General features: G+C 38.2%; 1 protein-coding gene across 1 annotated transcript; it reads left to right on the top strand.

Annotated features, from left to right (window-relative positions):
- The first annotated feature begins 21,561 nt into the window (after positions 1 to 21,561).
- LOC131690612 (GPI ethanolamine phosphate transferase 3) lies at positions 21,562 to 25,489 on the top strand. Its single transcript, XM_058976516.1, has 4 exons — positions 21,562 to 21,701; positions 21,774 to 21,988; positions 22,049 to 25,009; positions 25,071 to 25,489. The coding sequence occupies exons 2-4, from the start codon at positions 21,818 to 21,820 to the stop codon at positions 25,263 to 25,265; spliced, it is 3,327 nt and encodes a 1,108-aa protein (XP_058832499.1). The 5' UTR covers positions 21,562 to 21,701; positions 21,774 to 21,817; the 3' UTR covers positions 25,266 to 25,489.
- The last annotated feature ends 499 nt before the right edge of the window (positions 25,490 to 25,988 follow it).

Raw genomic sequence — 25,988 nt, forward strand, 5'->3', positions numbered from 1 at the left:
GATTCTACGCAGCAAATTCCCTCAAAAATGACGCTTAGCTTTCCAACAGCTTAAAATGAACTCCTTTTCTTGCGGGACATCATGCAGAACTCGGAGGGTTTGCTCAGAATAGTGATGTCTGATTTTTGCAAATAACCGATTATCCGCATCTATCGGCAAGTATTTTTTCGCCATTTTATGTACCTTTTATGAACAAAAATTCAAATTGAAAATGATACAACTCTTATACATTGCTTCAATCTGTTCAAACAATTCGTTGTATATTAATGAAATCAATCAACTTCACCTGAACTGACCACTTTTTTAGAAACCATAAACATTTCTATCCAATAATTTATTTTGAAAGTCCGAATTTTTGGTTGTTAACTGTTTAATTTCAAGTATTTTCCCGCAAAAGTTAGATAAAAGTCGGCTGTTTCCTTCTAGGCAATGTTGTTTTCTTACGAGACAACACAATATCGGGTCATAAAAATGCCAACGGATATGAAATTTACACAACATTTTGAGCGTTATCTCTCATTTCGATACACATATATTGCTGATCAAAGTTACCCCTAAAACCACGAATGAAAATTTACAACAAAATAATTTTATTTTTATAGTAAAACTAAATAAAATATTCAACAATTTGAACATTTTTCAATCTATGAGTACCAGCACTTGTTTTAAAAATGCAAACAGTTGCATCTATTTGAATTCAAGATAGTTATTCGAAAAAACTGTGGAAAAAGTGATCAATGTTCCCCCATTTTACGGTATTTAAGAAACAAATCGATTATTTGCGTTAATCGAGTAAAAATACATCGCTAGCTCAGAAACACAAATCTTGTTTGTGTTTTTAGGAGCTAGCGTCAATCCGGTGCTGGCTTAGTTCTGTCACTAAATTAGTATCGGATTCTGATGAGACGAAGTCGAAACGCAAATTCTATAACTAATTTGAAATTTTAGGACTTCGCATGGTCATTTTTCATGAATCTCCATAACGTTATAATATATAATAGGCCTTTTTGCGTAATTTTTGTCTTCAGCATCTTACCCAGCTACGTCGAATATTTATCTGAGATACTTAATGGGTTTCCTAGCTAGAGTATATAGAAACTCTTAGCATAGAATTTTATTAAATTGAAGTTTATGTCATTAAAAAAATAACAATTTCATCGAGTTGGTCAAATAGAAATGTTGAAGTTTATGACAAATTAATTTTACACGAAAAAGCTGATGGAGTAGAAGATTCAAGAATAATCATCGAAGATGTGAAACAGAAGACATATATGATTTAAAAGCTTGTTTCTGCGTGATGAATAACTCAGCATCTTGGAAATAAGCAACAATATCGTACAAGTTTGGTCACCAGTCAACAACAGGTCTCCTCATTCCAGAGACCTTCAGGAATCTGGAATTATAATTTTTGACTAAAAGATGACACTTTTCAAGCGTCTTCAAAATTTTAAACTATTTTTCCGGGTGATTTCAATTGTAAAGTTGTTGGCAACTAAATTATCTATCCGATCCTCACTTTTAACGTTGTTCGAATGTCTAAAGAATCCTCTAGGAGGTAGAAATACTAGTACTAGTTCTATTATAAAAGTTGTTTTCATGAGAAAAAAACCGTTGCTTTGGACACCCAAACAAGTATCTGAAAACTATACGACATGGAATTCTTTTGCAGTTACAGGTAGTGAATGTGTCAACGTATTCGAGTTTTAAATTACACAAAGCAAAATTAAACGCTACATCCATGTCTTATTTTTTCTTTTGTTACGAAACGCCTGTTTTAAATGACTGGTACGGCCCACATCACTTTGCGACAAAGAAATTGTGAAACTGACAGGTACAATTGTTTACCTATATCCACAATACTCATTGCTAGTTACGCATCCACTTACTGCAGGTCACCAAAGGAACGGCGCTGTCATACCTATATCCTTTGTATAAAACATCATTGCGGCGCCCAAGTTCTCTATCACAATCAGTACAGTCGTTCAAGTGTAAACTTCGTAAAAAGTGCTTATTATTCAATACCAAGATGACACAAACCGTTTGTCAGGAAAGTGCACCGAAATCATCCTACAGGAAAACCATCACCAAACAAGACCGAGCTCACAAAAGACAGCATCTTCATAATGTCATCAAGAAACTCGTCCAGGGACCATTCTGGAAAGGAGAAGAGCAATCTAACGAGCAGTTAACCGTTGAGCAGCGTATTTCGCAAGTGGACAATCCAAAGCCGGTATCAAACGTGAGTTCACAAATACCAGTTCAATGCATTGAGGATAAATCGCATTCAGTGGCATCTCCGGCAACGGTTGCTTCCGACAACGCTTTATCTCGTATTGTCGATGCAGCCAGCACAAGGTTAGTCACGAAAAAGATCGATCGTATCCCGGCCAGAATGTCGCAACTATCGTCGACCGCCATGACCGAACTGGTTGTTCCGGTGAAATACAGCAGCAAGATGGCTCGGTCGTACGGTCCAACAGAACACCGCACCCTAAAAGAACGTATCATACGTGAGAAAAATACCATAGCGGCCCGTGAAAGTCGCGCAAAGATGCGAGTTATGCACGCCCTGCTGGAAAAGCAAGCCTCGGATGCGCGAAAAAAGAATCTCTATCTGAAAGCTAGGCTAGCGGCTACTCTTGGGCATGCAGGACTATTAATGGAAAAATTGAATTTGCCGCCAATAAACTTCCTCTGGTTGTGGGATCGAGCACTGGCCGAGGGTAATGCTGCTATGCAGTCATGTAGCAACGAATTAAGCAAGTAGTGAGGTGAAGTGTTCTGAATTAGTGAAATTAATATATAAATTGAGTATTAAATGTACTTAGACGAATGGTCTCTACGTAACTATAAAGAATGTAATGTTAAACAATAATATTATTAGAAATAAACAACAGTTTTTGATATGTCCTAATTTGATTGTATTTATTTGGAGATTGGAACTAAGGGGAATTGATTAATTCTTTTATAATATTCCCTGCTGCAAACCTGCATTCAAGAATGATTAAGAAACTTTGGTGAGTTGCTATTGATAAATATCATGTCAGCGCAACACCAATACAAATGGTGAATTATAGCGTAGTTTTATGTCACAGAGCTACAGATTTGCGAAAATCGATGCAAGGCATCTTTGAAAATGTTTGCACTCTGTCAGTAATTTCGCGTATCGAGTTCTCCAAAAAGGAAACCTAGCTGATTTTCAGTGAAGCGTGGTCAGCTCAACTTAAGCTTCTAATAGTGAATGGAATGATCGCATCTCAGTACCTGAAGCTATCAATATGCCAACCAGGGCCGTCATTTAGCTCTTGTGGCTAGTAAGCATAGGGTGATGGGTTCATTACTAGGGGTTTGTCCTGTTTTCGCATTACAACGCTCGCATTATAGCCAATAAATCATTTGCAGTACGTTTGTGCAAATGTATTTGTGATACAATGATGTTTTCAAATGAGCGCAATGTGTGCCCGAGGTACGCTGCTGATTTCAAATGTTTACAGTATTCCAACATTTCGATTGAGTAATTACCCGCTTGGCTATTTTCGAGTGGGTGGTACTAATCATACTACCCACGTTATCCGCCGGCTCTGATGGCAACAAAAAATTTATGACTTTGACAGTGTACTTTACCCACGTGCGCAAGATATTAATTCTTTTACATATGTCTCTCTAAGATTAAGATTAAACGTTTTGCATAGAATGAAAGAGAATTTTCGTAGAAGTCCAAATCAACTACGTTCGCTGGATATACACACTGTGTACATCTCTTTTATATTGGGATGACTGATAGTGAACTATGCGTGAGTTGCAAGGGATACCTAGACATCGAGCATATTGTTTGGTCCGAAGATTCCTTAAGAGCTCGAGCTGAACCACCCAATATCCATATTCGTGATCCAGCCGAGATCTGCCGTATATGTATTTAATCTATTATTTATTAAAGATTATGAATATGCTAATGTGAGAATTTTCTAAAGTCAATTACTTTTCAAGAGTGGAACCTTCATATTTTCGATTCCTCGCATATACCAGCTATTTTCTGCAGCACAGCTGTTCTTTTCCTTTTGTTAATTCATTCAAGCAGATTTTCATTCGTCTCCGATTATTACCAGGGCAGGAAAAATTCGCAAAATTAAATGATTTACGATATGATATGATATGCACTCTCGAACATACCACATGCAATCGATGAGTTTGACACAAATATTGCGAACATTTAGGGGTAAACTGATCTTCGCATTCGACGAATGCGAGCTTTCTTTCTAGTTCGCTTTTTTAATGTTCGTAATAGTTCTAGTGAAGCTTAAAATCAAATATCACCGAACACAAGTAAGCTCATGGTTTTGATGTTTTTAAAACATTTACACAGAGCTTCGCAAGGATGTTCGGTGAACACATTTGAAGCGATTGCCTCGTTTATTTGAGATTCGCGAATACCTATGTTTTATATAGGAGCATGCATCAGCATCACGGGGCCATCGCGAACATGTTCGCAAGGTCTGTTTTAACCCTATTTAGTTTTAGCGCAAGACGGATAAAGGCAGCGTTTCCAAAATTTTTTCCAAAACACTGAAACCTTTCTTGAAAAAAAAAACTGAACGTAATTTTAAGTAAACAGATATGTTCCATACCTTTTACTGAAAATTTGAGTCGGTTTTTTGATATTGTTGTCTAAATTTTAAAAAAAATAATAAAGCATTCGATTTTTTTTGTAATTGTAATTGTTACAGTCGAATTTTATTTTAGTATACTGTTTTGAAGGTTTCAATCTACACATCCACAAAATCCTAAATTTAAGACTTTAGGGTGCACTTAAACCATTCTTACGATACCACTAGTGCAACTGGCTGAGAATTCAACAAATGTTCATCAAAATATTTGACACAGTGTACTGCCACTTTTTTGTTTGAGTGAAATTCGTTTGAAATCGAATCAAAATGTACATTCCCGAACCGTTTTACTCACAAGTGGTATAAAAAGAGTTCAGGTTACGGTGGATTAAAAACTTATTCTGGGGCACTCGGCATTATCCCATCGCTTGCTTGAAAATTCTATGGATCAAGCTACAATTTGTGAGAAAAAAAACTAAATAATTGAATATTAAACTGGATAAAACTGGTTCGAATTTCAAAAAATTGGAAGAATTTTCCGATTGTCTGTTTCACTGGATGTTGTAAAAAAACTGGAAGGTTGGCATCGCTGGATACAGGTGGGCACATTTTTTCTGTGTGAGTGCGGGTGTCATTTTTCTTTGATGAAGCTAAAAAAAGAGGATTTGAAGAAGAAACCTGTTTTAATCCACCTAGTGGTGCAATTGTGCCTTTCTCATTTGTCCAAACTACGATTCCATGGCTATTTATGTTCAATACAGTGATGGAAATGTATATTACATATTCAGTACGATTTGCATGTATTGCAATGAATCGACAGCCAAGATCTTGAGCTACTATGTGTCGACACCGAAATATCGCTTGAAACAAGCGGCGGATCAAGGAGGAAGATCTGGGGGATCTGGACCCTGCCGAAAATTTTCAACTTGTTAAAAAATTTAAAGTAGCAACCCCTTATTGCATACTCCTACCTAAGCCTTTATAGGCCGGGATTAGGTTGACGATTTTTAGAGTGATTGCATAACCTTTCTATATGAGAAAGGCAAAAATGTGCCAAAGTCCAAAAAAGTCAATTTTCGTCAAAATTTATTTTTTTCGAGATTTCATCAAATCTCAACGTTTCATGCATTTTAAAGTCACTTGGCATCAAAAATGCAAATTCGATATTGAAACTTTCCCTTACTCCCCTCTTTGAGATTTTTTCATTTCAGTTTATATTGAAATTTGCTGTGTGGTCGCACTCTTCAACCCGTAACTCGGGAACCGGAAGTCCAGTCAATAAAAAATTCAATAGCAGCCGATGGGAAGGTTGTACCTTTCATTTGAGACTAAGTGCAAATCCGTCCAGCTATCTCTGAGAAACAGAGGTGATATTTTTTTCCACATACACACATACACACACAGACATTTTCCGATCTCGACGAACTGAGTCGAATGGCATATGACACTCGGCCGGGATTAGGTTGACGATTTTTAGAGTGATTGCATAACCTTTCTATATGATGAAGGCAAAGGCATTAACAAATGACGTAATGGGTCTTTATGTTGCCATTAGTTTTGTTTCGGTTCGGTCATAGTTATTTTTAATCGGTATTTTCGAAATAAAGTATCACTAAATTTTTTTTACGTTTTAACGACATTCAATTAGCTAGAGATTACTGGGTAGGGAAAGTTATGAAACTTAGAGCCATAGTACTCAAGTGAGAGCAAGGATGTGAAGTAAACAGATCGGAAAACTAGAAGTGGCAGGGTCATTAGAACAGGCTTAATATCGTGCGGGCTTAATTTTTGCCTTCTGATAATGAGGGTCGAGCTTAGGCAGAATAACTACGAATCACTCGAGTTCACTATCATGTGTCCTTGATAAAGGTAGACGTATCTATCTTTACCGTGACAACCTCTAGCTAATTGAATGTCGTTAAAACGTAAAAAAAAAGAAAATGTGACTAACATAGTCGAAATAAAAAAGGGAAAAAAGTATCACTAAATGTTTGAATCGGTAGATCCGAGGTTTAGGCCTTTCCTTTTTCTTTTTACACAAAGCGAATGTGTAGCAACGAGTCAAACGCATCACAGTAGGCCCTGGCACAATATTATCGATGATAATTGTCATTTTGTATGCTTTACCGGCATTTGAAAACACTTGCCTAGATAATTAGGTTCTTCACTGACTCGGTTTACCTTTCTTGACAGTTCGCTTGTACTGTTTACATGGACTTAGAAAAATTTTACCATGTAAATAGTACAAGCTAACTGTCAAAAATGAACACTCAGTTAATTTGTGATGTCACCGTAAAGTATTCAATCAATGAAATGAGTATTACTGTACGATATTCAACTGAATGAAGAACATGGATTTTTGAATGAATATTTTTTCTATTCACCACGAGTTGCATCAGGTTCATTTTCAGCCATCAACAAAGAGCTTCGATTATTTTTAACTCTGCTAGTGAGAATGGTTTTTACGGACAGAATGCCCTGTATGTATGCAATGCGCAATGTTGATTTACACTTTTCGATCAATGCTGATGTCCCAGCGGGACATGAGAATTGCATGCACACATGGATATTTTGTGGGTAAAAAAACTTGTCACGCGTAAATTAAATTTTCTTGTTGTAATATTTACCGATTTTCAATCTAGTGGTATATAAACACATCTAGTTACCCATGGCTGTCAAAATTTTTAAGATCTGTTGAAGAACAATAAGGATATAGCAACTTGAAATCTTGAAATAATTTTGAGGCTTGGTATTTGGAGTGTTAAGATTGCCCCCACTACAACCTGTTCATTTACTTCCTAAGGCATTTTACTTTTGAGCAGCCGTGAGCAGAGTTAAAAATAATCGAAGCTCTTTCTTGACGGCTGAAAATGAACCTGATGCGACTCGCGGTGAATAGAAAAAATATTCATTCAAATATCCATGTTATTCATTCAGTTGAATATCGTACAATGTATTCATTTCACTAATTATATAGGAAAATGTTTTTAAATGCCGGTAAAGCATATGAAACTACAATCATCATCGCTTACGCTGAATGGATGAATGGGCGGTTTGTTCGTTTGACGTTTTCAGCTGCGTTACTGAATATTGAAAATGAATGCGGCTGAATATGATCAATTTTCATTGAATGAATTTGATTTTTAACTCTGGCCGTGAGGAATGAGCCATGATGCCTACTTATTGCGGTGAATTATCCGTAATAGGTTGAATTACTATGATGTAACCCCATTTTCGGAAAAAGTTAAAATTTCATCTCCAAAAATATTTTATGTGCCAAATTTAACATCATCGATAGATATGAATGCCGATTTTGGTTTTTATTATATTTTCATCATATTCGACACTTTTTATCAAAAGAAAAGGTTTCCTTTGAATACTTGCCACGCCAAGTTGCTGTGAAGTTTGTTTCGGATTTAATATTGACTAGATTTGGCTATCTGTTCATTTTAGCCCTCCCCCTCTGTTTACCCAAAGTTCCCTTACTGGATAATTGGTACAAAGTGATATAGTTACGGCGTAATAATCGAAAGAAAAAGTAATCAAAGAGAGGCTCTCAATGCTATTTACGTAAATTTATAAATTTATATAAATTTTCTCCACAAAAAGAAACCGAATCAAGCTTTACGCTTAATTGGGCGTCATTGCGTTCAAGAATTGAGTTTTCAAACATTGTCTGAAAAATCAAGTATACTGGAATCGAACTTCTGTCCTTCTTTAGCCCTAAAAACCAAACACATGTTTAATGTATTTTTTTGCATTATGTCAATTTATTTAAAAAAGTACTTCATATTGTAAATTCTACAATCATGAATCACAAGGAAACAAAATTTAGTAACGTCATTTCACGTATCAGTCATCACTCAGCAGATCCACTTGACTCCTCATCTTTCTCGGTGTTGCGTGGGTCCAGTCCGACAGCTTTGTCGGTGGGTTCCGCAGCAGCGACTACCGCCTGATTAGTGTGCACTATCACCCGAGGACGTAAGACTTGTCGTACTCGTTGCGGTTCCGGAACACGATCGCCTTCCCCTTGTGCAAATTCATCAAGGAAAATCACTCTTTCCATCTGCAATTTTTCACGCACCAAGTTGGCGTACATAAAGCAAGCGGCGAGCCGTTCCTTCATGTGCGTGTTCATGTGTTCCTCGACCTTAGCCTCCTGGTTGAGCATTTCGCCCATGAGTCGCATCTTTGCTCGACTCTGCCTAGCTGCCAGGGTGTTCTTCTCGCGTATTGCCTGTTGCTCCGGAGTTCGATTTTCCGCTCCAGGGAACCTGCGTGCCATGTTCTTGTTGTACGTCAACGGGATTCCATACAATGCTAGCCGATCTAGCGAAACTTTTGGCAGGTTCCTCACACGTCTTAACGATCTAATCACACCTGGTTTCCAACCCTGAGAATTTCCTTCTGGTTCTGAGGTTGATTTTCGGGATTCCCGCTCGGATTCGGTCTCTGACACCGTTTGTGATCTCTTGGTTGAGGTGTGGCTCTGTATCGAGCGGTTGTTGATGCTTTCATCGATGTTCTGAATCTTGCAATCTTCCTTGAGGGTCAAAGTGCTCTCTTCTGAGGTTTCATTTGCGTGCTGAAAAGAGTGCCCATTATGTCGTTCTTCAAGTCTTTGCTGTAGTTCGGCTTCAAGCAGCTCCTCGTAGCGTTTAGAGGCGACTTCTAGCAGGGCAGTCCACATGCTTGCTTCGTACGGCTTCTGTTCGGACGAATCGGTTGTACAGACCGATCGGTCAATCGGTTTCTCCAGAAGCACCACCATCACTTAACAATTGTATTATAAATGCGACACAAGCCGTTATTGTTCAGACAACTAAATACGTTATGAACTGCTTGCCTCAGTTGACAACTTAAATAAATGGTTTCTATAGGTATACTTTTGGATAATTTCACCGAAATGGTAGTAAGAGCTGAAGTAATCTTTTTATACTTCGTATCATATTGACCACCTGGCTAAGCTACAAGCTAATACGAGTATAAAATAGGGGCGTCTCAAAGCGGGTAGTTTTTTTGCAATATATAAATAATGTAGCGCCTCCCTGTGAATTCGGGTTGATTGTTTACCGTGAAAGGCCGCTCGGTAAACAATCATTCTGGCTTGTCTGACTGTATCAGCCATTTCAAGACTACTGAAGAGATCGACACCAAAATTGAGTTTTTTCGGAACTCCGCTCAATCGAAAAGTGATTGGGTACATACGTCGGATACCAAATATGAGCTTGGGCGTTTACTTCTGGTTTACTCACAAGAATTTCTAAGTTTGTATGAAAAGTCGGCAAAGCAACCCAAAAAATCAGTAAAAAAATCCCAGAATCATCTTGCGCATCCCAAATTCCACAGTTTAATAATTTGTGTGTAAGAATCAACATTGCGGTAGCCTGCAAATTAATCCGATTTTGTAGTAAAAAGATATTCTTATATAAATTTATGTGTTGCCTTTCTTTCTCGCACGTAGTTAGAATAGAAGATTTTCACAAAAATTCTTTTGACTTTTAAAGTTTAATAGCTTTGTCTAGTGACCTCCAATCAATAAGGAACCTTGAACAAAAGTGATTGTTATAGAATAAGATAAGTGGCCCGAAAATTTTAGCTCTACAGAGTTACTATTTTTATTGAACTTTGAGTTTTTATTTCCGATTTACATATATATTATCAGGGGGAAGTGGGCCAATTCGGACCGCTGGTCAATTTGAACCCCTAGCTATTTCTCTGCTAAGGTAATATTATGAAAAGCGCATATATCATTTTCATGGCTGTCATGTAACTCTGTTCTATTTCGTACAATTTTGCGGTTCTCAGTTTTCATGTGCATGCGCTAGAGATGAATGTTGTTTTGGAGCGCTATTTTTAAAAAAATGTGTAAGCCGAAAAAATTAAAGGGTTGTGTACAAGACACGACGCAGGCACATTGAAAATGCAGCATTTTTTGGGTGTGGCTTTCGCTTAGTGGCACTAATTTTCTTAAAGGTTTTGCAGAAATCTTCGGGGATTATTATTTTGAATATTTGCTTACATTACAATTCACTGGTAAAGGAACAGAATTAACAACCACAAACTTAATACAAGTTAATTAAAGGGATTTTCTAATCGAATTCTTGTTTCATTATATATTCGTCCTAATAAGAACGATTTGCTAATAACTATTTTACGGATGCGGGGCGAGAATCCTTTAAAACAATTTGAACTTAACCGGCGATTTGTTTCTGCTGCATACACACAGACATTCTTTCGCTGCTCGGCGATCTCTTTTTTCAATTTTTTTGGTGCAGATGGAATACCCTCCTTTTGTACGATAAATAAAAATATTTTCATCATTCTTTTTGGTGTGGCTTTCACTTAGTGGCAGGGTTGTCACATTCCCTAATTTTCTTAAAGGTTTTGCAGAAATCATCGGGGATTATTTTGAATATTTGCTTAAATCATGATTCATTGGTAAAGGAACAGAATTAACAAGCACAAACTTAATACAACTTATTTAAAGGAATTTTCTAATTGAATTGTTTTTCCATTATATATTCGTCCTAATATGGAGCCTTGCCTGCACAGCTGATACGCACGGCATGAACCAGCAATTCGCCATCTCGCTTCTGTTCAGCCATCATCATTGGGAACTGCGAACAAAATCCTTCCAGCGGACAGATAAACGTTCCCCTTCTGTAGCTCGTGTCTAATAAAAGATCTAACAGTTATCCTACAAGCAACAGTAGCGATAATCTAATTGGTTCTGCCAGCAGAGCAGGCACGGCAATGAAGGAATTCGGTCAAAAACATTCCTTTTGTATCAAGCGATGGAATATATAGAATGCTTATGAATGTAGAGATGAGGTCCGTGTTAGGGAAAGTCTTGCGCAAATTTGTGAAAATTGTATACGTTTATCCCTATTCATTCCATATTTACGATTTTTTTCAATAATGTGTTAAAAAAATACACAGATAAATTTGATAAAAAATTTTTACTGGCAATTTTTAGAATCGATTGGTGTTCGAATTATGAAAATCCATCAACAATTAACAAAACGTAAGCGAAAACTTTGTCAAATCCATCAACAATTAACAAAGCTACAATAATTTGAATTTATGCCACATTTTCGTGACGCTGTTCGAAATCAGGTTTTAGTTTTACACCTAGCCCCAGCCCCATATAGTAGAGTAAAGCATTTTCAAAGCAAAAAACAAGAATTTTGTTAGCAACAACAATTAATTAAATCAAGTGCATTATGGTGATTTTGGGTCTGCCGGACAATATCTATTATTTGATATCTTGTTTTGAGCGAGACTATCAATCGGTGTGTGAATAATAGAATATGGGTTGGCTTCGTTCGGACCTTTTACCGTATATATGATCTAATACGCGATCACGAAAAACCATTTGAGAGAAAAGTGTGCACAGTCGGTCGAGCTTTCCGGAAAACATAAGTTTTCGCAAATCGGTTGACAGATTTCGACTCATTATAGCTCATTACCTATTTTACAGTAATTTAGCCCGGCTCTTACTTTTTATTATATATTTGCTATAAAGTTTTGTGTATCAAAAAGAACTTGTTATTTCACAATTCGAAATTTAGTAAAAGTCAGATAAAAATAGCTTAGGCCAAAATAGAAATTCATTTCTTTTGCAAAAAATCGACAAGAAATGGGTGGCCTGAATTGGACCAGGGTTGGGGTAATTCGGACCTTTCATGTAACCCTTTATGCACAATATGGTAAAAGATTCGAAAATGTCACCTTAGAAAAATATGTGCGCATTTGGTCAGGCTTTCAGGAAATAATATTTATTTGTGAATTGGTTGACACATTCCAGTTCTATAGCTCATAAACCCTTACTATGTCCGAATTGGCCCAGTTCCCCTATTTAAACTTGAAAACTCTTGTGAGTGAACTAGAGTTGTCGGGATAAGTTTTCAATTGGTTTGTGGAGCCAATTACTATTTGATTTAGCGGTATCCCAAAAAAGGTCAAAATTGGTCCTGTCACTAAGTTAGTGTCGGATTCTGATGAGGCGTAGTCGAAATTCTGATGAGACGAAGTCGAAACGCAAATTCCATAACTAATTATAGGTTTTGTGCTCTTCACGCGCAAAGATGGTTTTAAACAATTTTCTAATTAATGGAGAAAAACATAGTTAACATTTTGCTTATTACGTTTTATAAAAACGGGAAATATAACTGATTTTTTCCAACACATGGGGAACGCTGATTGCGACAGTGATTGGTTAAAAATAAGAAAGGAATACCATCTGGTCCTGCCGATGTTGAACACTTTAGCTTTTTCACAGCAGTTTTCGTCAGTAAATTGAATAATACCTAAATTAATTACATCATGAGGGACATCCTGAAGGCTATGTTCCACCTGAGTGGAGTTGGCCGAGACTTCTTTAAATATACTTGAGAAATGTTGCGCAAATAGGGCACAGATACCGCTTGGGGTGCTTGGTGTTTCATTTGCAAGGAACATACTGGAAGGAAGCCCATTTTCTTCGCGTTTCCCGTTAACGAAAGACCAAAACTATTTCAGGTTCGATTGGGTTTGTGCTACGTGTCTTGAATAGAGAAACCGATTATATGTCTTGTAAGTGTTACAGGTTTCAATAAACTCTCGTTTTGTAATGGGGTTCGTCGGCTGGTGTAATGTCGAAGCGCAGCTGCTCGCAATCTTTTCAGTTTACGTAATTGACGATTGGACCATGCTGGTTTTGGTCGGAGACGTGGTGCGGGAACATTCTGAAAAGCTGTTTTAGGACCAGTGTAAGTTTTTCTACGGCTTCATCGATCTTGGCTTCATCGATCGTGGAATTCAACAAAGTCTCCCAATCGATTGCCTGCAGTAAGTTTAAGAGCCTATGGAAATCTTCGAAAAATTGAACTCCCTGACATCCAGCCTCTCGTCATAAACAACTAAAACTGAGGACAAACCTGCGTTACTAGAAGAGAAGAATGGTGTGCGACACAAGCAACTAACGGCTCAAGGGCTTTGGAAACGGTTGAATAGAAGTTGCGATGCTAAGTTCTGAGTCTATGTGCTTCTGAATAATATCTATATCACTTGCGGAGGCGGGTGGCATTTACACTACACCCACACAAATATTAGTATCGCTACCGCGAATATCTACCCATAGTTGTTCGAGACCGGTTCTATCAGTTTTATGTTTGGACGAGAGCGTTGGACACTGCGAAAAGCACACCGTCACCGCGTTTTTCCCTGTACTGTCTGGATCGCGATCGTTACGGTAAGCCGTGTACTTTGAACCAAATAACTAGAGTGAATTGATTTGATCATTCAGCCACGTTTTGGTTAGAACAATAACATCATATTCGGCGTCTGAAACCGCGATGAACAACTCGTCAGTTTTGGTGCGTTGTCCTCTCACGTTCTGATAGTAGATACTAGTGATGTTCCTGCAAGTAATGTCCGCGGTGATGGTGGTTGCGTCCGCCTGTAATGGGGGTAGATTTTCAGCGCGGGCAGCAACCACGGCTCACAGAAACGAGGCTTGCTACTCCGCGAATAGGGATCTTTAGGGGTGTGCGGGTTAAGGCATATCCTGATGCAGAATAGTACCGTGAGTTAATATTTCAGTCTTTTTTCAATTTTTAGGCCGAAACTATTGAAAAAAAAAACATTTTTTTAATTTGTTTCCTGTTAGGACAATAACACATCCAAACCCATGCGACTTGCACGACTCTATAGGTTGCCTTATCAGATCTACCATAGTTTGCATATGAAACTTGGGATGGCAGGCTGCTAGCGGATTGCAAAAGTACCAGATCATGCTGTGTGGGGTGCTGTCCCGGTTAACAATTAGGCGAACGAGATATTTGCAGATACGTCATTTAGTAGGACAACTGTCAGTTTGTTGGTTGAATTTAATTTGTTTTTTTTAAATATAAAAATCAGAAAAGAATAATTAAGGTTTAAGAATGATATGAGTGTACTCGTAAGGACGCCCACTATTAATACATATGAACAACTGACACATTTTTTTTCCAAATTAAAGATCCCTATTGCCAGTTTTCGGTGACGTCAGAGAAATCGTTGAGATAAACAAAAGGATTTCTCGAAAGTTGATAAGAAAAAAATGTGCTGCATTTTTGACGTAAACTACGCCATAATTACACTAGCTCCTGGATAATCGGTACATCTATGTGATTATTAGCGAAAATTGGGAATTTGGCTGCATGCCATAGATAGCATATCTAGCCCTAATTTCCTGTTCCCAGCAAAGGTTTCTGACATCGGAATAACTTTCTTGTGATCTATCAGGTGCCGATCATTCGTTAGCAGCAATCAATATATGAATTTCAGCTAGCCTAGTATATGTAAGCCGTGGGCAGCAAGTGTAAGTCCTGCTTCAGAAAAACATATACATTCGTTGCATTTACCTGACAGAGAAAGGTCGTTGCCATAACATAAAAGTTCCGTGGAGAGCAGATGAACGTCGTTCATGGAATCTGGCTGATTGCTCCTGCCGGCAAGCTGCAATTGTGGATCTAGTTAAAGGTGCGCAGTATCTTGAGTAGCTTCGGGAGGACATATACCCTCCTTAGCTTTACTTGACCGAGAAAGGTCGCTGCCATAACATATAAGTTCCGTGGAAAGCAGATGAACGTCGTTGGTGGAATCGGGCTGATTGCATCCGTCGGCAAGTTGCAATTGGTGCCAATTCACACGCATTGCATCAATTGTAGTTCGAGTAATTAATGAAATCGTGAGGCACCCTCCTTAATACGACTACAACAGGCTCTTTACTCAAATACGCTCGAAAACTCAATATCGATTACAACGTGTACGAAACAGAATGTAATGCAACATAAACACATTGGAGCATGTATTGCACAGTACTTGAAGTGCAGAACTAGAGATAACGCCATATGTCTAATATAAAAGGAGAAAAAGAATCCTCCAATTAGCCCCCGACTCCTCTAAATATTATTAAATGATAAGAACATCCATATTCTAACAACAACCTTCACCCAAAGTTTTTAAAAATATTTCCTTTCAGGTAAAATTACACAAAATGCTAGTTTCAGCACGCTAAGTAATCACTAAAGACTGAATATTTTTCAGCTCATCTTATTGAATTTCCTGTGTCAGACAATTTTATCAAGAGTTATCGTGTTCGCCACGACGCTCCTCGACATGGAAATGGTTGGACATCTACTCTTGGAACGCTCGTATGTGTGGCTCTCTATATTTTGTCATAAGCGTCACTTTTCTGAAGTGTTCATAACTGCATCTTATGAATTCAGTACTGGCAAAGACGGCAAACCAGAAGTTAATTATCTAAGACGCACTTTTCAGTTGCCGCTTTTTGAAGCAAAATATCCGAAATTTGAAGTCAAATCGAAAAAAAATTATCATCATTTTGTTTCATAAGCCCTAATCATTTGTATGTCGAGAATTATTAGGTGCGCAACTAAATTCTCGCTGTTTGTCTACAGATGGTGCTAGCTGATCGATTTTGATATACACTGAAAAAAGACCAAACGTTAATTCTATTTACCTCAAACCAGGGTTTTTAATAGTAGAGTTGCGTAAAGAGGATTGGCAACATTGGACCAATCATTGGTCTTTTTTAAATTTTGGCAAACTTTTATTTTTAGTAAATTTCAAATGACTTAACCCGAACGCTTCAGTTAGAAGTTAACTTTGTGCATTTAAAAATTTAAAATTAAGTGTTTAAAAATCAGTACGATAAATAACATCGTATAAAGAATTTAAGCTTTTTCCGGTTCTCAACTGATCCGCAACTTAGAACGAAATGCATTGATTTTTGCCGCTTGCCGTCTGATTGGAGTGTGACAAAAAATAGTCGACTTTGCAGCGTAAGATAAATTTGAAACAGGTACATATGTATAAGTGGAATGCATATACAAATTTGTCAAAATTTTAGCTGCACTTTAACTATGAGAAATACCTTCATATTTCCACTGTCGGTGGAAGATTATTAACACTACCCAGAGCTGTTCCGGTGTTTGAAATAGTGCCAAGTTTGAATATCAGTGAACATATATTTTTTAATAATTGTCATTAAGCGAAATATTAACATTATTTAAATGTTAATATTACATCATTGAATTTTTTCTCATAATTATAATCACATAATAACGATACTCCCCACTCATTCGAGCATTGTTATTCTTCGTGTCCGATAGGTAGACGTTTTGAGTGTTCAATAGGTAGATTTGCTTCAGTCTTTGCGCAACTTTTCTTTATAAACTGTTCCTCAAACCACTTAAAATCCATATGAAGAAGAAATGCTAATGTTATCACGCGCACACATACCTTCTATATGTCAACTGTATGAACTGTATATGTATGCGCACACATAAGTTATATGTGCGTATTGTTTTAGAATCGGGTTTTTTGTGCCTTATAGTTATGAAATGTGAATGTAAGATTAATGTCTTGTTAACACACACACACACATTAGGTTTATGTGCCAGCAAATAGTGTCTATCTGCCTCCGCTAATTGCAAAAATCTATGTGTAAAATCAATAGGCATAACGTTTACTTTTTTAGTGTAAGCAAAACGTTATGAATGGTTAATTCTAGAGAAAATTTTCAATAGGACGTAAGTAACAATGAGAGATTCTCCACAGAGAACAGACGTCCATCTTCAGTACTCAACTTGTGTAAAATCTCTAACGGTTTCGAAGGTAGTTTGGATATCTAAACCAGGTGCGCTACTGTCGTCATGTTTTTTTGTGGCTGAGTGCGACAGAATTGACAGCGGTTATTCCTCTACCCAGTCAAACTAGTCCGAAACCGATTCGGACTTCCAGCATAAATTCCAGCTCAAATGCGTCAACCGATAGTCAGAATCGGTTGTTTTCTTTGAGCTAGATTCCATGCTGAATCCATCCAGGATTTCGAACCGGTTCCGGAATCGATTTGACGGATAGTTGGGATAGGTTGGTGTTAGAGAAAAATTCACTTTTTTCTATTTCCAAGATGATCGCTTTATCGAGCTTTCTCAATTGAACCTTAAAAATGTCTAATTATGTGCCAAATCATCGTTATTTTTGGGAAGTGTTCACTTCTACCATTCGAAGAAAACAGCGGCTGAAGCGAATCGAGAGCTTTGAAAAATTTACTGAGATGAATGAAACAACGCGCCGTGATTGGATCCGTCGCTTTAAATATGGTAATTTTGATGTTGACGATCTTCTGCGTGAAGGAGACCAAAAACATTCGAAGACATGGACATGAATTGGAGACATTGTTCGATGAGGATACAGCCCAAACGCAAGAGCAGCTCTCTTGAGCATTACGAGTTGCCCATCAAGCTACCAAACGATTTCCACACTACTTTCACAGCAAACGGCAAGTTACGGCGGGTAGCTTAGAACAAAGTTTCAATAGTCCACCGATCGCCAGCATCTAGTTTAACCCGCCTAGCCGCCTTTTAGGCTGTGAACCATTTGGCGATTTTCTTTAACTATTAGTTAAAATTTGACAGTTCGAAAGTTATTTTCTCTTGAATGGAAAAATTTAACCGAGAGAGCGAACCATTTCAAAAGTTGACATATGGATAGTTATTTAGAATTGACAGCGGCGATGACCACAAGTTGGTAGAGGTGTGAACATTTGTCGATATTTTAAAATTAGTTTTTTTTCTTATTACATTAAGTATGACAGTCATAGCCACGAAAAGTAAACATCCACATCATGAAATAACCCAAACAAATCTTAACACAACATGTTATCGTTTCCATCTTTATTCATTAATTTTGTATTGAAAAATATTGACAACCTCAATTAGGTACAGAAAATGTTTCCACCTTTTTATTCTGCATCATGGGCAAAATTTTAACCATCGAGCTGTCATATTTAACTATCGCTCTGTCAATTTTAACCATGCTCCAGAGTAGGGTTATTTTGCAAATAAGTTTCGAAGTGTCAGATTTTAACTAAAAGTTAAAAAATTTCACCAAATGGTTCACAGCCTTAGTTTACTGTGTTACTTGCGTTAGGGATGATGCAAAAACAAGGAACTTGGGTTCATTATAATTTTAAGCCGAGAGACGTTAAGCGTCGCTTGTTCTCCTGTGGACAATTGCTGCAACGACAAAAAAGGAAAGATTTTCTTCGTCGGATAGTCACGGGTGATGAAAAATGGATCCATTAAAGTAACCAACCAAATTTGGGCCCCTACATATTTTGGACCCTGTTAATGTATTTTCCTCCTGCAATATCAATATCAATAGTTCATCTTTAATTGTTTAAAATTAAACCGAAATCATAGTTTCGAAAAATATCACCGAAAACGTACCATATTTCAACGATAGCCAAGAAAAACCGGTGGAAGTGATACATTTTCAAATTGGATTTAAATGTAAAATTCTCGACAAACATATGATTACGGCCTAAAAGCCAACTGTCAAAATCCACTTTGAATGGAAATTCCAGACAAACCGTTACTAGTCGAACACAGTTCATAACAGTTTATGAAAGAGAAAACTTTTCTCTTTCGTCTACTACCAACATCTGTGATTGGCGTGTAACGGTTTGTCCGAAATTTGCATTCAAATTGGATTTTGACAGTTGGCTTTTAGGCCGTAATCATATGTTTGTCGAGAATTGTAATATTTTTTTTATTGATTTAATTGGATTGTCTGATTTGGTATTACATGTGTTTGCAAAGATTTCTTCATAATGTTTCATCTAAAAAGTCTTAAATAAATAGTGTCCACAAAATATCTTAAAAAATGTTATCAATATATTTTGAACACCCCGAGATCTTCTTTCTTTATAGCTTTTTGTTTCGAGACGGTAGAGCACTTGCTCGTTTTGGTCAAATATTTAAATATATTCAAATCAGTTAATGTCGAAAATCGAAAGATTGAGAAATATTTCATTGAAGAACAGAATATGACCATATAGGAGACCTCATTACAGCAAAATAACGATAAGTGTGTGCTTGCTGAATTCTCAGAATCGTCTGAAACACTCACACGAACGGGAACATTACGATTCAAGCGACGTAGTCCTGCTGATTTAACATTTCGCCGAAGACTTGAATATCGCAAGGCGAGAACTGAAGAAAATGGAAAGTAGAGGAAGAAAATCAAAGAAAAGCTGAGTTTAGAAAGAATAACAAGAAACCATCTCGTAAACAAAAGAATTGAAAATTAATATTTAATCCAAGAAGATTCCTGACGAACTTTGAACCTTGATATATCATTCACTTGAGGATGTTACTCCATAATACTGTTACAAATGAATTGTTACACGAAATATATTGTTTACTTACTTTGTCAAGTCTGCAGCAACCTAACTGTAACGAAGTTAGATAAACTAATACCTCATGCAGTTAGCCTTCTATATAGATAAATGTACCATTTTTGATTGACAGTCACTGATTTGTTTATGTTCTTCTTTCATACACTAAATATATTGCAAAGAGAAGTAGGTTAGTTTAGTAGAATAAACTTCACTGCTTGCAAAATATTGAGTTTTACAAGATGACGACACGAATGAACTCATGATGAATGAAGTTCATGTTTGACAATTCTCGGTGGTTTGTTTACTTTATCAGTTGCGTGAGTGCGAGTGCAACGGGCGCTCATGTGTTACATTCAAAATCACGTAACAAACATGTAACATGTAAACAAACCACCGAGAATTGTCAAACGACGTTCATCCCGCTCATTTTGCAGGTTTATGTCCGTCGGTGTAAAACCTAATATTCATTCACTCGCATTCACATTCAGTGTGTCTAAAATATGCTTAGAACACTGTCCAAATTAGTGTGAGAGGGTCCGAAATGTGAAAAATTAATGCTGTAAAGAAATGTTATTTTTGAGTTTATGCCAATCTAGATATCTATAAAACATCCATCCACTTTGCAACAAAGGTTTCAGGTTTTCGTATGTTTTATTTACAATAAGGTTTTTACACAAAATTGCACCACTTCTTATTAAAGTGTCATTCATCCCATATAAAATACATTTCCACTGAGACGTCCAAAAAATCGTTTCAAAATCGTTAAACACGGGTCCAACGATGGACGTTTGTTAAATGGTTATTTGGACGTTGTCTAAATTGGTCCAACGAACGTCCTTCATTGGACAATTTTGAAACAAACCGTTCTTAGAGGGTTGCGACGAATCGTGTGCCAAACCAAAATAGCGCTACGAAAAAAAAACCCTCGCGTCTCCTTTGGAAAAGCACGGAAAATACCATATCAACTTTTGAATAGGGTTAATAAGATTTGTAAACAATCTTTGGTTTTGCTGATTTCTCTTAATTTGTTATAATTTCACTACAGAAAACATTTGAAATTGATTCTGCCAAGGGTAAAGATGTTGATTCATGTGCATCTTTCATGAAATTGAACTCGGCAACGGAATAATGAGCAAAATAAGTTTGTTTACAAAAATCTCATTAGCCCTTTTGAAATAATGAATTAAATTTGAATATAGATTGTCAACAACATCTGGCAGCTCTGGTTCGATGTGATGAACCAAGATGGAGAGAAAGGTGGGAACATTTGACACTTTTGAGTGTATTTAATACTTGCAAAATTAGGCATGGCGGCCGGGGCCCTTGAAGTGAACGAATGAGCATCCTGATTCCTTGGCGCACGATGAAAAGTGAGAAAAGGCCGAGCTTCACCTCGGATCTACCTATTAGAACACTTAGGGACACTTTTTACTTTGAAAAAACCGATTAAATTAACTATGACCGAACCGAAAGAAAACTTATGGCAACAGAAAGGCCCACTACGTCATTTGTTTGTGATTTTCTTCTTCATATCCTCTTGTTTTTTTTGGCTTCATAAAAGAAAAATGACAACCGCGCTCACACACAGAAAAAAATGTGCACACCTGTATCCGTCTTGGTGATGAACAGTTACTGCAGAATCCACCACCAGTCAGCTGTTTATTTGTTTTGCTTCGCAGCTGTCATCATTGATCATTATTTTTAGTTCGTGCTGTCAGAGAAAACCGATAAAACAGACTGGAATTGTCGCACAAATAAAGATATTTTTATCGGTGAAGCGGCAGGCAAAATTGCCTAATATTTTAATCTAAATTAGCGCTTCACTAATGTGTGATAAGCGTGATCAGTGAAGAGTGGAGGTAAGTCTAAATTGAAGTGTAGCGGAGAGTTCAAATTGTGTAATCCTCTTGTTTCTGCTGTTCCATTCGCAGTTGGAATATTCCGTCAAAAATCGTTCGGTGAGAAAGCAATAGAAATGGGACAGTCGTGGAATTTCGTCTTTGTGCTGGTTTGGCTCTCGGCAATTCTAGGTGCTGGAATTCATCTATTCTCCAAAGGATTTTTATTGACAAGGATCGCGCAGACGGATTACAGCACCTGCATTCGTTACGAAAAATACATGTGCCCATCGGAAACCGACTCGAGCGTATGTAGGATTATTTCTTATTACAAATAAAAATGCTTTGAAAAGTAATATATTTTTCAGGCATCTTGCAACAGTACACAAAAAGTCCTGTCCATTCTGAGAGACGTGGACCGTTCATCCAACATATGTCTACCGCGGAAAAGTAAAGTTATTCTTTTAGTCATAGATGCATTGCGCTATGACTTCGGAACGTTCAATGCAAGTCTGGAACAACCGCTGCCGTTCCAAAATAATCTTCCGGTGATGACGGAATTGCTGAACCGTTTTCCAGAGCGCACCAGGAAATTGAAATTTGTAGCCGATCCTCCAACAACAACACTTCAGCGGCTCAAAGGGATGACGACTGGAAGTCTGCCGACGTTTATCGATATCGGGTCTAACTTTGCATCTCCCGAAATCAACGAAGACAACGTGGTGGATCAATGGGTGCGAACAAATCGAACAGCCGTATTTCTAGGGGACAGCACCTGGATCGAGCTTTTTCCGGATAGATTCAAACGGAAATATGATTTTCCGAGTTTTAACATTCATGATTTAGATACTGTTGACCGAGCAATTGAAGACTTGCTTCCTCGGGAAATAGCAAAAAATGACTGGGATGTGATTGTGGCCCACCTGCTTGGAGTTGATCATTGTGGGCATCGATATGGACCACTGCATGGTGAAATGCAAAGGAAACTGAGAGAAATGAATGAAGTTATTCGGAATGTTACAGAACAGATGGATGAAGAGACGACTTTGATAGTTATCGGTGACCACGGAATGACTCAAACTGGTGATCACGGTGGAGAGTCTGCTGAGGAGGTGAATTCATTATTCTTCATGTACTCGAAAGGACTCGACTTGATGCCGGAAGAGTACGACAGTTTCAGCAAAACAATTCAACAAATTGACCTTGTGCCACTGCTATCGAACTTGCTTGGTGTTCCAATTCCCTACTCAAATTTGGGACAAGTTAATTTTCAACTTCTCCCAGACGTGAAAGTTGATTCCTTTCTTCGATACCAGGTGGCACTTCTACATCTGTGGCAGAATGCACGACAAATTCAAAATTATTTCCAACAATACGCAGAGGCAAACCGCGGAACTTTTACCGTTGATCAGTTGGACGATCTCGACAACAAGTTTCTCATTCTAACGCAGAGAGTCAATACTGTGTACACGGAAGCCGCTTTCCAGAGTTTATCGAAAGACCTTCGGCTGTATCTGAGAGATATTCTGAAAAGTTGTCGCGACATCTGGGTCAAATTCGACGCGCAGTTAATTTCTCACGGCCTCTTAATTACAGTACTATGTTGCTTCGCAGTTTTCATGCTGATCGCTAATTCGAACGCTCACCAGCTAGGACGAATTTTCAACGGAACCACTATTTATTATATTGTCGTGTTAACATTCATGGCTGCTGCTTCGGGTTTTTTCTTCCATCGGGATTTCAATCTGTCGTCAGCGGAACATGGAACTTTATTCTTTGCTTCTATGGCTTCCAACATCGTTTTGTTTTTCCTCATCATCAAGAACTGGAGTAATATTACTGAAAACATTAGCCAGTATCAGCATTCGAAGAACTTTGTAACTCGGATATCGTTTGCCTTCACAACGTGTGTGTTTTTCTCCAACAGCTTTATCGTGGAGGAACAAAAGGTTCTGTCCTACGTGCTGATTGGTTTATTTCTGCTTGCCCTGTATAACATTCAAATGAATAGCCAATTCAAGGTCACACGAGTCCGGTGGCAGGTTTTGCGTAGATCTATTCTCTTGAAACTGTTTGCTTTGACTCTTTTTGGAATCTTACTGTTGAGGATATCGAGCAACTACTTTCGTTGTCGCGAGGAACAAGGTAACTGTACGGATTATATCATGACAGCACTAACACCGGACGTACGAAGGAAAGCGGGACCACAATTTGACATCGTTCCTGTGATCGCTCTGGCACTATACATAATCTGTGCCCGATTATATCTGAGAGCTTGTGGTAATTTAACCGGCAATGCTGTTAACGTTCTACTCGCCAGATACGGTCCAACGGTAGGAACGGTATGTGCTTGTGGTCACTTTGTTCTGGCCAAAAGTAACACGAAAGGGATTCCACAGATCCACATGGATGCTCTCGCTTGGGTGGTTTACGTTTTGCTTCTGATACAGATCGTGACTATTGTGATCCAACCGCTGATGATTTACGTTCTTCCCAAGAAGAAAGATATGGTCCTCTACAGTGATCGAAATCCTATTCCCGAGATTTATAGACAGTTAAAAGATAACTGTAGCTCTAAAAATCCATCGAATGATGTTCCTATCGTTTGTGGCTTGGCGACCGTCTACTCATCCGTTTTTATAGCTGTCGGAGTGTTTATAACTATTCTACTTTCCCTCCTACTCGGTTCTACCGGAACTGGCGGTCTAATTTTATCCCTTGTCATCACCATATGCTATGGAATTATATCCTCCATCCTACAATACGAAAACTCCACCAGTTTGCAGACCTGCTTACAGCCAACATTTACCACCCTTCTCTCCTGGATTATTCTGATGCAATTTGGTTTCTATGCCACCTCCCACCAGCCGACAATGTCCCAAATAGACTGGAACGCTGCATTTATAGGCCGAACGTGGCACTACGACAACAACAATCTTATCTCCGCTACGTTGGTACTGCTGAACACTTTCTCAATTACGTTTCTACTCTCTGTGGTCTTCCCGTTGATCATCTTCGCTCCGTTTTGCGTTTACACCATGTGGCCTGCGCTAGCACAAAAAGTCTACAAAAAGACGACATCTACTGGAGCACCTAAGCCGCCAGGTCCCAAGAATGTTCGCCGAACCGAAGGTGGCAATGTTGAGTACAGAAGCGTGACCGTTAACAAAACGGATGATGATACTGGCGATGCTGGGCCCGGATCTGCAAGAAAAGAAACCGACTTCGATGTGACCAAGGGTGAGATCAATCTATACGAAAACGAAAAACTGTTTATTGGAACCGTGTTCAAAACTGGCTGCCAGCTGTTACTAATTCAGGGAATTCGAGTAAGTATTGCCATTTTATTTAAAGTTTGCTCATAATTTACATGAACTTTCGACGCCGCAGATATTCTGTGCCATGTTCGCCTGCACGCTACACTGTCGACACTTGATGGTGTGGAAAATTTTTGCCCCACGGTTCATCTACGAGGGTATCGGCAGTTATATTGTATTCATTGGCCTGAATTTAGGCTTTCTGCTGTTATTACGTGTACATCGGTCGGTCAACTCATTAATCAGTCGAATCAACAAGGAACGATAAGCGGGGTCAACCTCGTGTTTTAAGGTAAGGAGGATTAGTACCACTCTAGTCGTGTGTTCAGTATCATAGTCTCACGTAAGGACGTATCAGGCATTTAACGTATGCTGCATCATCAAAGAAAATTTTCGGCAAACAATGGTAACAATCGTCGTTTTCATTTGTCCACACAATCTGTTGATTAGGCTAAGGAATTGTTTAATCAATAAAACAAGGGTTTTAAGAAGTAGCATGAAATATTTCGATGTTTGATTTATCCGAATGTATTGACAGATCAAAATTAAAATGCTTGCTTTCGCTTTAGAGGATGTTGGAGTACCCGTTTCGTTTTTATACACTACGACCAGGATGTCAATCTATCCAACAGGTACAACCTGGCGAATCTAGATGGCGAGTGGCGCTTTATCACGTATACATATGCGAGTATCAGAGACACTTTCAAGTTCTGTTGAAATCGGCAGGATGATAGATTCTCTTGTCTGCTGTTGAATATTGCTACGGAGCAGATTTCTACTGTGGAATGAGACTTGGCGGAGATTCAGGGCGGTGCTCCTGTTTTAATTGGGAACATTATCGCAGCGATCTATGGTTACACCAAAAACCTCCCGTCGAAATGGAATAAGCGTTTCCACGAGCTCAACCGGTCTGCCGGTGGCCTCATGGTGGGTTTTGCAGAAGTGTGTTATCACGAGGCAGCTATACCGAAACCAAGGGATTTTGCCCACC

The sequence above is a fragment of the Topomyia yanbarensis genome, chromosome 3, assembly GCF_030247195.1.
Source record: "Topomyia yanbarensis strain Yona2022 chromosome 3, ASM3024719v1, whole genome shotgun sequence".
In the NCBI taxonomy this organism is placed as follows: Eukaryota; Metazoa; Arthropoda; class Insecta; order Diptera; family Culicidae; genus Topomyia; species Topomyia yanbarensis.

Excerpts from the sequence above, each read along its gene's own strand:
- LOC131690612 (XM_058976516.1), top strand. The coding sequence starts at position 21,818 with ATGGGACAGTCGTGGAATTTCGTCTTTGTGCTGGTTTGGCTCTCGGCA. Across the intron at positions 21,989-22,048 it reads CATCGGAAACCGACTCGAGC|GCATCTTGCAACAGTACACA; the intron begins GTATGTAGGATT and ends TATATTTTTCAG. Across the intron at positions 25,010-25,070 it reads TACTAATTCAGGGAATTCGA|ATATTCTGTGCCATGTTCGC; the intron begins GTAAGTATTGCC and ends TCGACGCCGCAG.